The sequence below is a fragment of the Nipponia nippon genome, unplaced genomic scaffold (genome assembly GCF_047370975.1).
Source record: "Nipponia nippon isolate SJK-2023a ecotype South Korea unplaced genomic scaffold, ASM4737097v1 scaffold_9, whole genome shotgun sequence".
NCBI lineage: Eukaryota > Metazoa > Chordata > Aves > Pelecaniformes > Threskiornithidae > Nipponia > Nipponia nippon.
The window spans coordinates 38,947,394-38,964,312 of record NW_028262413.1 but is presented as its reverse complement, the minus strand read 5'-3'; the positions used below and the strand labels follow the sequence as shown (position 1 = coordinate 38,964,312).

Below are 16,919 nucleotides of genomic sequence, written 5' to 3'. Positions count from 1 at the left end.
GGAGCAAGACACTACAACTTTCAATTTACTGAAAAAAAAAAAACAAACAGGGAGCAAGGACATATTGTCTACAGTCATCACTCATATGCCTCAAGTCTCCCAGAAAGAATTCCAGGACAGTCTTCACTCTCCTGCAGTATTATCTCAGAAAGCCTAATTTACGTAAATTTTAGTTGGATTTTTGGACCAGCTCTGCATTACTTGGACTATCAGTCAGCTGCAATCCTCCACTCAACTTAGTAAACGTCTTCAGGTTTTTCAAACCAGACTGATAACCAGAATTACAGATTTGTTACACAACATGTATCAGAGTGCAAAAATGCAATCGTATTTGTGTTCTGAAAACCAATAAAGTTGAGAACAGCACATTTTTTTATCTAAGGAGAAAATACAACCAACAAGTCACAATGCATAAGCTTCTGTACTGAATGCATCATTCGCCACAAAAAAAAAAAAACACCAACCAAACAGAGCGGGTCGTACACATGTTATGAACTGCAATGCATGGCAAATTTCTTCAAAATATTCTTTTATCTGTTTGGGAAACTCTTTCTCTCTTTTTAAAAGAATAAAAGTTTAACACATGGCATATAACCACACATGTAAATCAGCTCCCTTCCTGAAGGGGGATGACTAAGGAGAACAGAAAAAACCCCCACCAAGAAAAGTGTAAGATGAATATCGGAGGAGACATGGAAGGAGAGTTTATCCATGAGGCAGAGTGCTCGTAAGCAAATGACATAGAATGAAAGAAAAACCAAAAAAACAAACAAAAAAAACCCCAAAACAACTAGGCTTTGCAGTAGGTAGCTTTTCTTTTTTTAAAATTTTGACTAAAATCGTGAAAATACATCCAAGACTTCCTGTGTCTGGTGTATGTAAAAGCCACCTTTGCCTCTATGTTGTATTCTCATCACATCAAAGAATCTCGATCCTCCCAACAAATAAAAGAACGGGTCATTATCAGTAATAGAACAGTCAGAAAGTGCTGGCCTCAGTGTAGTCTTCTCTGATAACTAGAGTACATATCCAGGAAAGCAAACAAAACAGGAATGGCACTGCTGTGCTACACCAGCACCTGAGCAAGACCTCTTGTTTCAGATACATTTAAGGACAGAACTCAAAGCAAAACTGCACCACCTAGTGTTTAGTCAATCCGTAAGTGCAATGCACGTTTTCCCTGAACTCAAACTTAGTGCAAGAAAGGTTTTTGGTGGAAAATTCGTAGGTAAGCATGGTAAGAAAAAATTGAAGTAAATATAGGAAGTGTGTGAAAAACCTAATATAGTAGTAAAGCTTTCAAATATTACTACAGCAACAGTACCATTTTTTGCACAAAGATTTAGGAGTCAATCAGTCAAATTTAGCAGACAGATCAATATTTTCTCTGTTACTTCACTGTACAGTGAAAATCCCAGAAAAACATAGAATGGCCAGTTAATACAAAAGTTGACTACTGAAAATGCTCCAGAGGCTTAGAGGGATGAAAGGTTAAGATGAACCCCATTCTTATAAACTAATCAGAAAAATACATTACTTCTGTAAAAAAGCAGATGGCTTCAGCTAGAAATAGTCCACTTAAGGATGTCAGGGAAATGAAATCAAGAAGGATCTACCCCACAAAGAAAATGAGACGGTCATTAGACAATAAAAAGCTGTAACAAAAAATCTTCCAAACCTCCGAGAAGAAAATCTTTTGAAGTGCATGAATGCCTTTCACTTCACTGCAAAAAGTTAGTCAAGGTTTAGGCTACTTTAATTAACCCATTTTATTTTGCACTTGTAATGGACTGGATGATCGCTTAACTGTTATGCCAGATTTGATGGGAAGTGTTTCCTGGTACAAACGCAAGCTGTTATGATCATGCCAACACAACCTTACTGAAAAACTAAGAAGGCATTACAACTCAATCATATTTTCAGCCAAACATCCTGAAACAGCATACAATGTATGCATTAGGATGATATATTTGGACAAAACTACTATTCTCCAACAAATGTGTTTTTTACTCCTCAACAAATTTGCTAAATCTTCTAAAACTAATATGCTTAAACAAATCATCTCTTGAACTCATTCAGAAAATATCTACTTGCTGAATAGATTTTATTGCATCTCAAGAATTCGTGAATTATTTTCTCAGGTCTAAAACAATTCATCGACGCTTGCAACATAACTTTTTGTCCTAAAAGTATCTAATGTAGATCAAAAAGTTAAACGTTACATTTTCTTACCTTGGTTTATTGTGCGGTAATGCCTTTGCATCCACAGCAAACATTTTGGAAACAAAGACAATAACCGGGGCCGTTCCTTCACTACTGCATTTCATAAAAGCTGAAGAAACATAAAAGGAAGTTATTTGCACAATTTTTTCCCAACAACAGGGACAAAACTATGGTTTTCCATGAATTTTATAGGAATTACTGTTTATTTCCTATTTCAAGGGATAATATGCTGAAGACAAATTAACAGCAAAAGTAGAAAATTACTCTAGCTTAATCATTTGATAACACTGCCCATATCTTCAAGTCTGTTTCACAATAAAATAAAATGAGCAAAATTGTAAAAACGGAACTCTTCGTAACAAACTACATATACTCAAACTAAACGTATTGGTTTGACATTTAAAGCTGAGTTCTTAGAGAACAGCTTAGCATTAAGACCAAGCTATTTATTCAGTACCTCAAAAGTATTCCCCCTCCTTTCAAACTAAAGGAGGAAGTCCTGCAAATGTCCAGATGCTCGTGTCTTCACAAAATTGTAACAACTTAACTGTAAGAATGGATATTCCTCAAAGGATGAAAGATCCACACAACACTCATTCAATACTTAGGAAATTCCCATAAACTATTTTTTTCATCCAACTTGGAACACATTATCAAATCCAAAACAGACACAATACCATTCAAAACTTCTAACAACACAGAAAAATAAATCGTCTCCTCCTATACTTCTCCCTTTTATCTGATGTGTGAAGAGACTATATTGTAAAGTGCTTAGGCAAACAAAGTGCAAGACTACTACTAAAAATTAGCATGATATTCACTAAATGTGAAGTACACTATTTTTTCATAACCAAGAGCAGTAGAGATCTGAGTTTAGAGGCAAATTTCTTCTAATTAACTTATACTGATACAGTATTGAATACTGTTTCGAGAATACAGTGTTTGTAAATGTTCAGTAAAGAATGAAAATATCAGTTGCCTCACCCCGGGAAACAATTCCTAACAGCCTGTCAATTTGGCATTCACATCTTATCTTAAATTGATATTTGATATCTCATCCCTTTAGATTTCTTGAAGCTCTCTTCACAACATTGTTCTATAAACACCTTTCACTACACATACAGAGTTAAGAAATGTTTTTAACTATTACTAGCTTAAGCATGGTATCTTCTTGTAATTTTTACTAAACTACCTCCTGAAATATCAAAAAACATTTACTACCTTACAACAAAATGGTGTTCTGCTATATTCTGTTCAGTTAGAAAGAACGTTTGCAGAACAACAAAATCATAGATATAAGGCCTATTTGTCCCCTACAAACCTATCTGAAAAGATCATTTGGGAACATTCTTTTTCAGACTACCAAATCTGGGGGAAAAACATCACTTAATTTTATATAGAACTTACTGCTCCACAGAGATTACCACATATACGTGTAGAAATGAGCTTTGCTCACCACTGAGCATTACATCATCAGTTTCAACTTTGATTTTCAATTCCGCTAAATACTTAATTCAGCTTCAGCAGTTCTCATCTGTCTTTGAGGAAAAGAACTCAGCAGAAGTTCTCCTTTCCAATGCATCAGAATTTTTATGAAGGACATAGATGAACACAGAGTTTATGTTTATAAATAATTCAAAGATAGAAAAAGGAATATGACCATCTTACAAGCTCTCCTGCATCCTGTACACCAAGTTTATTTTCATTACAGTTAAATCATTCCCAGCCCCTATTACAATTTTATAGCACAGGACTTGGTGATTATCAAACTTCCTCTTGCTTACTTTTGCATAGAGACATCCCAATGTTCAACACAAGAGCGCCTGGATATATTACTACACGCTTCTTGAGAGGAACTCTTAGTTAAAGCTGGAAACTCGGCCAGAACTGGACATGAAATCGTGATCTCAATGAAGTCGGTGGCAAAACTTAAACTACCTTCAAAATATCAGGATTTCATATCTTCATTTAACACTCTAGGTAACAAAACATATTTGTTGCCCTCCAAGTCTTTTGGCTCTTGTCTTCTTTTTTGGCTAATCTTTTATCATTCTGGAATATTATGAAATAACTAAGAAATCAAGTTATACCTTGAGCTATGGAAATGTTGAAGACATTCTTAATGATAATGTTTGTAGTAACAGCTAAGCTACACTACATCTTACTAACTTCTTTTCAGTACACAAACTACTTAGCAACAAATTCAACAGAAAAAAAGAGGTTTTATTTTAAATTACCAAAAGCTGGACCTAGTTAATCAATATACCTGTAAAAATGAAATCCAAATTCAAACCCTTAGTGGCTAAAAATTAATGACTTTAATATAGAAGTTGGTAAAATATTCAATTCTCAATTACATGATAACTTCTACTGTTTAGAACTAAAACCAAATATTAACCTCATATCCTTCCAAAATCCCCAGTTTCAGAGTCTTAGACGTTACACCACCTGCAGCTTGAGTTGTCTAAAAACCATGAATATATGGGATTGAAGAAAAACATATGGCCACAAAAATAAAACATAATACTATGACATGTCACTGATAAACATCAACAAAGCTACTACAAGTAAAAGAATTATAAATCTAAGTAGAGATTACTACACACCTTACAATCCAAAGACAAACAAAACCACCAAGATAGAAACAACCTTCATATTAATGGGAGAACACCTACTCACCGCTTTTCAGTTCCTGAGTTTCTGGTGGCAAAGAATCAAACGTTCTAGCTCCAACACACATCAACTTTTCCACTCTCTCTGCAGTGATGTCAAGAGGACTGGGAAGTTTATTACACACCATGGCTAAAACACATTGCTAAGGATATGTATTTATATATTTATATTCCCTTACTGAATGCAAATAAAAGGAAGACAAATGCTTTCAATGTTTGTTTCTTTAAATCAACCTCATGCACTAACTGCCAGCATCAACACACAGCTAAAATCCAGCTCTGTCTGTTACAGCACATACAGCTCCCTCTCAAGTCAGCAACAATTTCTGGCATTTATCCAAGGGCAGAATGGACAGTTAAGCAGGGGTGGCTCCCCCTACGTGCAATGGGGAAACTAAGAATAGCACATTTGGGGCAAGATTTTAGAACTAATTAGTATTTATACATCAATAATTTGCGCACACCTACTATAACATAATGTGTATTATATTATAAACGATGAGAAGACGGTCTACGCAGCAGACAAACAGCAAAGGCTGATCTTGGATTAAGAATGCAGATACCTAAAACATAACACCAGGTACTTACAGAAGCTCATGGACAGAAGAGCTAAGATACTGTTGTAAAAAGCAGATTGGCTTATCCTTCAGGAAAAACACTAAAATTTGTATATAAAACTACATAATGAAAGTGTATTGCTAAACTACCTCCAGTTTCATAACTTATTTTCCTAAAAAAAAAAAAAAGGATGCGTGCAAAAGCACGAATTTGGCAGAAATATGACTAATTGTAGATACGTAACTTAATATTACAAGTGAGAAAACAGGTCCAGCTAGCATAGGCACAGACATGAAAAAAGAGAACAAATCATACCAAATCACACATTGAAATATGTGAGCACTCTTTGAAGTCTGAGAACTGCCAATAGTACAAAAAGTAGTATCTTCCTTAAGGATACAGAGGACTGCATCAGATATTGGTAGCCACTGGCTACAAATGGCATTAAGATGAACTTTAGGGTCTGCATGCCGTGACTCCCGTGCACCAATTTTCAATCCCAAAGAGGTAACTATCTTTTCAATTTTTTCTTTGTCTCTGTAAGGAAAATAATAAATAGATAAAAAAACACAGTAGCAATACATAACAAGGATCTACAACATATCTTGTTTGAGTATTTCAAAAATCACCATAGCACATGGAAAGAGATTCCGTGAGAACTTTATAGATCTTCTCACCTTTTCATAACAGCTTCATACAGACTCCATATGTTGTCCAGCACCAACTGCACGAACAAAGGTTTCTTTCCTTTTGACTGGTAGAACATAAACATACAACTAATTACCAGCAAATCCTCATTTTTACAATAGGCTTACGACTGAACTTTTAACTGACCATTTTCATAAGGAGCATGTAAAACCTTTATTCAAAATCAAGACAGTTACCTGTTTCTACACAAGATCACCTCTTCAACAGTCTGTCTTATAAGAATAGTAGAAGGTGCAATATAAACGTGACTTTTAAAAATGAAGGACAAGGGTTTCAATTTCAGAAAAAGAGCCTGATAAATACAGAACATGTCTACGTTGAGCCTGGTTATCACCCTTTTTATAACTATTAATACTCACCTATGAAAATACAAAAAAAATCATCATTAAATGAAAATAGGGAAACTCCGTTCTCCCCTCTTCACTTTTAGTGGTGGAAACACTTAATGCAAGAGAAGCGTAGTTTTCAGTATAGCATTCAATGGGATCTCACTAAGGCAAAAAAGATTTTCTAAATCCTAAATCCTAAGCTAAACGTGAATATCCTAAATCCTTAGCTGTTGAAGGACTCTTCAAATAAGACAGAGACCCACTCATTACTCTGGTTTCTACATTGTTAGTCTTCCATTCATCTTGTGTGTTTCGCTCTATGCTGAATTCTTGAAGCTGCAATGTCCCTTATTTTGTAAACAGAGACATTTAAGAGCAACAATGACCACTGTTAGATGAGATTTCCTTCATGTAGCTTTTGAATGGTCAATTTGGGAATGTTCTCTTCTCCAAAGGCTGATGCAAGGCTACCCTAGTGACTTTATACTTCCACTGATGTTGAGTAAAAAGGTACCGAGGTCAATTTTCAGAATACACTATGAGGAATAAAAAAAAACAACAAAAAAAACCAACAAAAAACCAAACCAACAACAACAAAAAAACCCCAGGTAATATTTCTGACAACCTCCCTACCTGATCACCTTTCATTATCTTCTTTGCTTTTGTATTTAGATAATAATCTCCCCATAAAGTCTTCAGAAGTACGGCAGGCTTGATTCCAATCTTTTGGCTGTACAGTTTGGCAAAATGCTCAATGCTGAAAGGAAACAAAATGTGTCTTGATAAACGTGCAATGCTGGTTACCTGTGCTTATCAGCCTAAGCAACAGACAGCTTACATGAAAATCACATGCAAATCTCAAATCCTTGTTTTACTCCCATTTTTCCAATTGCCTTCACTTCAGCTCACATTGTTTAACATTTACACCTGCAAAAATATTTAGTCATAGTAGCTCAAAAACATCAGCAGTATTTGTATGTTTTTGTTTTGTTTCAAGTCAGCTTCAAGGCTGAAGTTCTTTGTTTGAAATAAATATTTGTGTACTAACCCCCCCAGTAAAAACTCAAAACCATAATACAAAAGTTCTAAATATTTATGTGATGACTCTCAAATTTATTGAGATGTCTCACAACACATTTACCTATGGTCTGTGACCAGAATGGTACAAGTTAAAAATCAAGTATTCTTTTGAGCCACACTTGAGCCATCAGACAGTGGTCATTATTTTTTAAACTAACTACTAAGGGCATTTGTTGTTTGAATCATTGCTTTAATAATGAGTAAACCCCAGAGAATAATATAAAAACTGTAATGCCAAAATTGTGTTATAAAGCCGATTGTGTTGTTCAGTGGTCCACATGAGTTCATAAAAGCAGTCTGCTGACGACCTAAAGAGGGTGTCCTGAACATTCTATGGTTTCCTTGCTGAAAATGTTCAGTGAGCATTTATAGAAAAAATTTCCATATATTTGCTCCTTGTGCACACAGAAACAAAAATACACGTTTACAATCAGAATAATGCTAACTATAGAACAATGATACTTGATAATCTGTTCTTTAAAATCCAGAATTCTCAAATTTCTACACACTTAAAAAAAACCTGCCCATGTCAGCAAGACATAAGCTATGAGTTCTGAACTAAGACCAAAAAGGAGATTTTTTTTTTTTCCAGAAGCTATGCCAAACTCTGAATAGGGGGAGAACCTTCAAGATTCTTGTGCCAGCAGCTCCTGCATATGTATTTATGGCATTCTTTCAACACTTGAGGATTATGAGAAAAGCATATGTACTAATTGCACTGGATGAGGCTGGCACTGTCTAATGGCTTAATTTTTTCTGCCATGACAAGTCATAATACCTGTAGGAACAGAACCCACAACCATGTAACAGCAGTCAAGGCTTGCCCCAATTAAGAAAATGCTCCACTGATCCATATTTCACCAGATCGTACTGCTGGCAGTCCAGAAGTATCTCTTGAAACTAATTAAGGAAAATGTTCCTTTCCCCCCATTATATGATTTATCAGAACTAGGGCCTGCCAGTTCATCATAAGAAACAAAGTAGTATCAGAAAGCCAGCAATCTTTGCTCAGCTTCACTAAATACACTAAAATATTTTCAAGATGTGAGGGAAAAGTGGAGAAGTAGGACAGGTACAAACAAGAAACGTAGCAGATAGGAATCCTGTTATTTGTCCAAGCTGTAGGCACATTTTGTGGGATAGAGAATAGATTAACACAAATTAGTCTACTGTATAATGTATAAAAAGTCTGATCCAGACCAGCAGCAGAATACTAACATCCCTTGCCTAAGTTAGATGCATAAATGTTTCTGGCTGATACAATCTTGTACATGGAGAGTTCAATTAATATTATCTTAAAAAAAGTTTCAATATATAAAGTAGAAGGGGATTAAAATTTGGGGAATCTTAGCAAACATGGTTTTTAGTCTCATATTCAATAAAAAGCATTGTAAGATTTTAAGTTCATCTTGTATCAGTATAGAATTGGCACAGAATAAACAGAAAGCCTATCAATCCTCCCTAGTATACCAATATACCAATCACAAAAATAAGGACAGGTCATATGTGGCCTATTTCTTCCCCCCATTTGAAGCTAAATTATGACAAATATTTAGATTTCAGCCTTACAGAAACTCTGCAAGTAAAGTTCAAGCCACTTGACAAACATCTCAAGTGGCAGGTACATAGCAAATACAAAGAAACAACTAAAGCTTGACCAATTATCATTCCATTTCACATTATCCTAGCATATATCATTAATCATCTATCACACATTCCACTGTGCAGAAATATAAGTTACTAACATATACCAAGTGCTAAAAGCTTTGGGGGGAAAAAAATTAAAAAAAGAAAAATAATATAAGGTATTATCTCTGAAAACAACAAATTAGAGACTCTCAAGCTCTAAGCACTCTTTTAGAGAAATTTTCTTCTCCACCTCTCTGTATATACACCAATGTTATTACAAAAGACATACATAACCTGGAAGTACATCAGTAAACTCCTGTGTCAAACAGCTCAAATTAAAAGTATTTTTTGCCAAAATTCTGAGCTGGAGATACACATCAATGTTCTGCCACGTTTGTATGAAATTTAATTCTATCTGCAGAGAAGTTATCAGAGGAAAAGAAATCATGAAAGGAAGGTAATTATCTGAATTCTTGCTTTTACAAAAATAACCATTATATTCACCTACCATTTAAGAACAACATGCTCGCTTGCTCATTTACAAACTTGATCATAGGGTGTTTATGACCACAGGCTTGTATCACAATGTAGCTCTGTAACCTATAAAATCTTAATAGTTGATGATTTACTCGCAAATATCAAGTAGCTCAAGCTAAAGCAATAGCTTCTTAATTGCTTTTGAGTTTATAGTTCTCTTATTGTCAAAAAGTACTCCACTGTGTCATTTTCTGTAAGTAACATTTTTCTTAACATTTAGCATTCCCTGACAGCATACTTAGAATACCAATACTAAACCTAGGCCACCTTTGAACTTGCCAAAACAAAAACTTAGCTTTTTGTTTTCATTTATTCCCTCCCACAGGCTTTCTCAGTATCCAAAACAAAAGGGGCAAATTGCCCAATCTTTTTCCATACAGGACCAAAATAGCCAATAGCTCTAAATCATTTCAACATCTGCTAAAGAAAATGTTCCTATTCTGACTCCAAACTTCAACGAGTTTCTAACAGTTGCATCCCAAATACCCTGTATAACAACAGTTTACTACCTTAATCCCTTTTTTCCATGGAATTTCAATGAAAAGTTACAAGTCAGGAGAGCTAAAGCCTACAGAAATCAAAATATTGTTTCCCTGCACACCAGAAAACAGAAGAGTGACTGTGGCCACCATATGGGAATGGAGGACTTCAGATAAGATGTGTGTTAATGTGTGGATCACCAAAGGTATCAGAAAACCTTTCCCTCTAGGCTTCAGAAATGGTCTCCCCTCACACACATCCTCTATGAAAAGATCTCTTTCAGACTAAAGAATATTCCAACACGTCAGAATTTGAAGATTTGTTTTCAATTTCCTTTACGCCACTTACACTCTGATTTTTCTTTTTATAAGTTATTATTATTCATGGCAGATAATTAAACTAAAATAACCCATTTTATTTTCCCTTTCCTCTGCAGTGATAAGAAGTATTTGTGTTAGACTACAAAGTACACATGGAACCTTATTTAAGAGCTTGACTTTGACTGAAAAATCCTGGAGCTGATTTTTTAAAGGTTTTGCAATATTAAAGACATGCACTGTATTTCTGAGTGTATCTTTTTAATTACACTTGCATGATGAAGACAACGACTCCACCTTGTGGCAAGCAATCAGAACGTGTAATCTTTACACTAGCCTGGTGCCCTTTGAAACTAACTACTAAGAACAGGACTGAAGAACAGAATTGATCACAAACTCAAATACAGTAATCCAGAAAATTTTCCAAAATTATTCTATCCCCAAATTCTTACAGTTACTTAAACTTCTCTGCAATGCTCTTTAGCAACTGCTGAAACAGAAATATAAAGATATTAGGTAACGAGAGATAAGAAATGCACCTGAATGAAGAACAGCTAGAATGAAGTCAGCTAAGACTGATGAGCACAAACACTTGAGAACAGATGCATAATTTCAAGGACAAGTCAAAGTCTGGTGCAGAAAAAAAGAGATCACAGTAATGCTGTGACCCAGAATTGTACTGGACTGAACTGGACAGCTGAAACTACTGCCCTGATGCCAGTCGCCTGCCTTATGCTTGTTATGAATGTCACTGTCCCTGTAGCTGGAAGGTCCAATCTACTTGGGAAATAGCTCCTCTACTGCCACAGTTTTTGGCCTAGTCTATTGTAGGCTATCAAATGTCATCAATTAATAAAACACTAAGTTTACCAGGTTAGGCTGGACACTACAGTGGGCTCAGCAGCTGCTGTGTAAGTAAAACAGGGGTCCCTGTCACACAGATGACAAAGCTGGTAGTATTTTCAGCTGTGAAGTGTTAATAATATATTGGAACTGATTAAATAGAATTGTATATCACATAAAAATACAAAAAACATCTTTAGAAATATGAAGCAACTGAAAATACTTTAAGATTAACTGCAGTAATCAATTAAAAAAAAAAAAAAAGACAACAGTAACTAAGTCCCAGACTTACCCAAAACCCCAGCCATCAATTGCACTGGCAAACACCACATTTCCATGGTCTGGTGAAAAATAAAGATGTGAATCATCAGTATCTTCCAATCCAGCACTCCAGTCATAAATTTGATCCCCTGGTGCAGTGTCTGAAATGCTTTCACTTTCTGTTTCTTTCTCAGCTCTTTCTTCCAAGACTTTAGAGGTAAAGAGTGCTCCAGTGACTGCATTGATCTACAGAAGGATATGTTAAGATTCGTTCACTCTTTCACAAACCTTGCAATTAAAATGCAATTCCCTCACCCTCCAAAATGTAAAAAAGAGATATTTTTTTTTTAACAAGATAGCATGCCTGTGATTCATTTTGCAATTTAAAAGACAAACCTTGTGTATCTAATCCTGCCCATTCGAAGACAACAGGATTTTGATGAGACTAACATTTTGACTTAAACACCATGTACTTTCCAAGTCAAAGTCAGCCACATCAGGACTGAATCAGAAATAGAGTATCATGTGTAATATACTTTCTCAGAACAAGGCATGGTGAAATAGGAACTTGTTACTGCCAACAAACAAACAACAAAGGAGGGCAAAGGGAAATCAGGTAGATAAGTGCTTAAAAGTAAGCTCTGGGGGAAAAAAAAAAGTTTGAAGGCAACTTAACTTACAACTTAAAAGATGAATTAGATTTATGCAGGGATAAAGTTATCACTATCAGGAGCAGTCTAAAGAAATTATTTGTCTATCTCCAAAGAAGTTTAAGCAATTTAACAGGAAGAACAAAACATTCAGCATATTATTTCTAAAAATGAAGACTCTTCCTGATGACCTGTCAAGAGGCATTTAATACTCTTTTCTCTATCACAGGTATTCTGAATGAACTTCAAAACCAACTAGAAATAAAATGTATCTCAATGTTAAAAATTAGACTAGATGTTATAGTGCCTGATCCTGCAAAGTAAGAAAAAACTGGTTCTGCTGCTCTAAATTTTTTCCAGCTATAAGGCAGTGAAAATTACAGTCTCTCCCAATTCAAGAATGGAGAAAAGGGGGAAGAAAAAAACCTCAACAAAATCTGCTGTGTGAACATGACACTATAGCATGAATACCTGTTCTAAGATATTCTTAAGGTGCAAGTATGCTTCCTGAGGGGTGAGCTTGAGCTCCACAATCAAGCGATCAATTTTATTAATCACCAATACTGGACGTATATTTTCTAGCCACGCTTGCCGTAGAACTGCTTGAGTCTATTAAGAAGGAAATAGTTAAAAAAAAAAAGTTACAGAAAGCTTGAGACCACGAAAGGGATGGAATATTAAAGTAAATGACAATGCAATTCTAAAATGTAATTAAACATATAATAAAGGACAGGTTGACATTCAAACCAGAAATCTGATTCTCAGAGTACATACTGTTAGTTATTACAGAATTCTGCAGAATGGCAGAATTTCATGGCAAAAACACCCACAACAACAAAAAAAAAACCCCTCATAAAAGTAAGCCATGAAATAAAAGCAATCTCAATGTTATTTTCTGTATTTTTTCACTTTCAATACCCTAAAAGCACATGTAAAGATATTTTTTCCCCTTAAGACATTTATTTCTTCTCTATACAAATATTCCATTACCTGAAAAATTGCATACTCACTGGTTCAGCCCTACCTTACTACACCCACTCACCAACGTTGCTCAGTTTTTCAGCACAACTATGAAACCAACTACCCTCTTTCATACCTCAGGTACATTTATTAAAATTTATTAAAAGTTTTACAAAACTTCTTAAATCAGCTCATCTCTTATTTCTACATAATACACTTGAGACTTCACTTACTCTGTCTTCTCTACACTTTCTCTATTTAATATACTTTATTTCACCTGTGGACAGACTCCTTCAACAGCATCCACCACTATGATGCAACCATCACAGAGTCGGACAGCAGTAGATACTTCTGAAGAAAAATCCACGTGCCCTGGGGAGTCTATTAAATTAATCAGATACTCCTGATCACCTAGGATCAAACAATAAATTAATATTTCAGAACAGTTTTCAAAAATATTTCTTTCAGCCAGCCGGTTATACTGCTGAAGTTATTATTAATTTCTAAGAACCAAATCTGCAGCAACAATTATGCTTAAGAAAAACTCCAAGAGGAAAGGAAGACTGTCATCAGCATAACATCTAGTGGCTTGTGCCTAATGGGTTTTAATTTCACTTTTAATGCCAATCTTCATCTTTTAATTCCCAACTACCTTCGGAAAATTAAAAACAAAAACACACCAGCCAACCAAACAAAAAGAAAAACCCTACCCCTGAACAAGCTTTTAGTAGCATTACAAAGAGATCACTATGTAAACACAAATCAACTACGTTACAGTCTGCATTTTAAAGATAAATCATGACAGACCATCATAAAAATAAACCTACATTCTTGATAAAATGCCTCATTTCAACATTGTGATTTTTTTAAAACACGCTTTTGACTCCATATTACTAAAATATCTTCAATATATCAATACAGTAGAAGTTTTCATTATTTTCTATACTACTCCCCCCCAAAATTCTGTTTAGTGGAGACTCCAGTCAACTTTTGATGAACTCACTGCATTTATCATCAGCCATAATCAAAATAAGATCAAACAACTTTCCTGTTTAAGAAGTTGTATTAGAGTCTAAATTTCAATACAACAGAAAAACAACAGACATAAAAGGTTCTAACCATTAAAAGTAAGGTCATTTCAGAGTCAACAATAAAACAGCCACAGTTCACAATACTTAGCTGGAAGATCATTGATTTCAACTATTTTTTATAATCAGCTGTAGCTGAAATGGAAAGACCAATGGTGGCTTTCCTGTTCATGCCATTTTTCTGTTAGTCATTCTTTTTTCTGCACAAGCTTGTTAGTAATGTATTTCATGTTTTTCATTTGCCTAGCTGAGGATAAGACTCATGAGGAACATGGAGTCATAACAAAGATGAGACTGTAACTACACTATAAAAAACCCTCTGAACAATTTATAGCAGAATATAATAGGACCTTGGCATAGAAGTGTAGTAAAGATAAAACTGTACAAAATAATTTAAAAATTTGTTGTTTTTTGAGAGAAGATCTTGCCTTTCAGTGACATTATTTCAAGACTTAAGATCAAAATCTAAAGATTTAGCTGTAGAATAAAAAGAGAAAGGCAACTATTCTAACTGCCTCCACTCAGAGATACAATTGAAGATGGTTTTGCTAACCCTGAGATGGAACCTGATTATCTTGGTTAATAGTTGAATACATGCCTAAGTCTTTGCAGAATTATGGCCTAACACTGAGAAACACAAAAGTAAAAGTTGCATACAAAAAATATCAACAGCAGCAATGAAGAGACGGGGAAAATTAACAAAAATATATATTAAAGTTTATACTTGCCAGCATCAACAACTTACCTTTCACAAAGTGCAGTGAAATTGCACTAGATTTCATTGTTATTCCTCTGATCTGTTCATCTTCTCTACTGTCTAGGTATCTCAGCTGAGTACAAAAACAAAAGAAGAGGTGATAAATCTGCAGAATTATCTTCACAAATTATTTATAAACTATAAATTTATAAAGAGTATGACTGTGAGAAAATGAGGTTTAGCAAGACTAGGAATGGAATTGCCTTAATCGTCACTGATTTACAATCCCAGCACATGCACACCAGAATTTTGTTAAAAATGACAGTATAACTCTACCTTGCCTGCCAAGCGGCTAGAGATTATTCCATTGCTAGATATTAGACAATCAGCTAGAGTAGTTTTGCCTGCAAAGAAAAATAAATCACTTAGTTTAAATTAACACAGACAATCGAAAAAGATGCGACGATATTATGAATGTTGACAACATGTAGTGTTCTGAGATCTCAACATTAATAAAGACTTTAAAATGCCATGAAAGGACAAACTAACTTTAAAACAATAAATCCGTTTATTCAACTTCACCTATAGGTACACACAAACTTATTTTTGAAGAGTGAATGCAACATTACCTGTCATGACCAGAAAAGCAGATGAAATAACAAACAGTACATGAGAACCTCAATATATCATGCAATTAGACAAAAGATTTCTGTCCTAAAACGAGCATTTATTATTTCTACCTACATAACAAACTTCTTCCATTAAGTAAACATAGAAATACAACAGCCTACCTCACACACGCCTATATTTACTTCATGCCAACATTCAGCAACACAAAAGTAGAAAACGTTCCATTTCAACTATTCCAAATTATTACAGTGTAATGCTCTCAAGTTCTAAAAGATAAGTTGCATCAGGACAAAAGAAATGTGCATGAAGCAAATTTACTTCTTGGAATCAGAATTAAGACAGTTTAAAGATAAATCCATGAAAACCTAATGCTTTAAAACAGTGACCTGACTATCTCACTATCACTGAAACTAACACACACGCAAGTTTTCCTCAGAAGGTTCCGGCCAGTCACAAGCACGTGTCTTACCATGATCCACATGGGCCAATATACAGATATTCCTGATCCCAGAAGTCTTCTTCTGGAGGCCGACCATCTTTCCCACACTTGTGAGGACCATGGTTAGATAATTCTGTGAACAGAGGAAAGTATTTTATTTAGGAAGCGACTTAAGAAACAGCTTTTTTTTTTTTTTTTTTTTTAATTACGTTAGTTGTGATCAGAGCTACTGGTCGGGGACACCTCCTCGGACACGTGGAGCGCCTCAGGTTCCTCAGACACCGTTCGTACTACACCTCGGATACCAGAAACTCACGTTTCTATGTTGAACAAGAATCGGGGGGGGGGTTGGTCCGTTTTTCGTTACGCACGAGGACAGAGCCGCCTCCGCTCCCCGCACCCGAAGGCGCCGCGGAGCCACAACCTCCCGCTTTACACCCAGGCCGCGCGAACGCGGGGGCTGCCCCCGCCGCCCCGTCCCCCGCTTCGCCTCCTCCTCCCGCCCCTTTCTAGCGGGCACCGCCGGGAGCCGCAGTCCCCGCCGCGCTCCAACGCTTCGGCTCCGCAGGCCCGCCCCAGGGACCGCTGCCCCGGGAGGGGGCCGCAGACCTCCCCCAACGTTTCCACTGCAATGGCGCTCGGGGCGAGGGCTGCCCTTCGGGCCGGGGCTGAGGCGGGGAAGGGGGGAGGATTTCGGGGCCCCTCGCGGGGAGGGGGGGAGGGAGGGGAACACCCCACCTCGGCTCCCTCCCGGCGCCGCGCCGCCCGCACCCGGAAGCCCGCGCCCGTTCCTCCCCGTCCCGTCCCGCCCCCCGGTG

General features: G+C 36.2%; 1 protein-coding gene across 3 annotated transcripts in view; it reads right to left on the bottom strand.

The window, feature by feature from the left end:
- The window catches only part of EFL1 (elongation factor like GTPase 1), an 83,548-nt gene extending 66,663 nt beyond the window's left edge, over nt 1-16,885 (bottom strand). Inside the window, exons 1-12 of one of the 3 annotated variants that reach the window (XM_087743866.1) lie at nt 16,840-16,885; nt 16,132-16,234; nt 15,369-15,436; nt 15,081-15,165; nt 13,525-13,658; nt 12,759-12,896; nt 11,669-11,883; nt 7,124-7,247; nt 6,131-6,207; nt 5,854-5,990; nt 4,903-5,025; nt 2,233-2,332 (exon numbers count right to left, since the gene is read on the bottom strand). In XM_087743866.1, coding sequence (XP_087599992.1) covers nt 2,233-2,332; nt 4,903-5,025; nt 5,854-5,990; nt 6,131-6,207; nt 7,124-7,247; nt 11,669-11,883; nt 12,759-12,896; nt 13,525-13,658; nt 15,081-15,165; nt 15,369-15,436; nt 16,132-16,222 — 1,292 coding nt within the window. In that variant the 5' untranslated portion in view covers nt 16,223-16,234; nt 16,840-16,885. Of the gene's footprint in view, nt 1-2,232; nt 2,333-4,902; nt 5,026-5,853; nt 5,991-6,130; nt 6,208-7,123; nt 7,248-11,668; nt 11,884-12,758; nt 12,897-13,524; nt 13,659-15,080; nt 15,166-15,368; nt 15,437-16,131; nt 16,235-16,310; nt 16,547-16,839 lie in introns of those variants that run through there. The other 2 variants (XM_087743868.1, XM_087743867.1) reach the window with 2 other exon arrangements.
- Between the last annotated feature and the right edge of the window lie 34 nt (nt 16,886-16,919).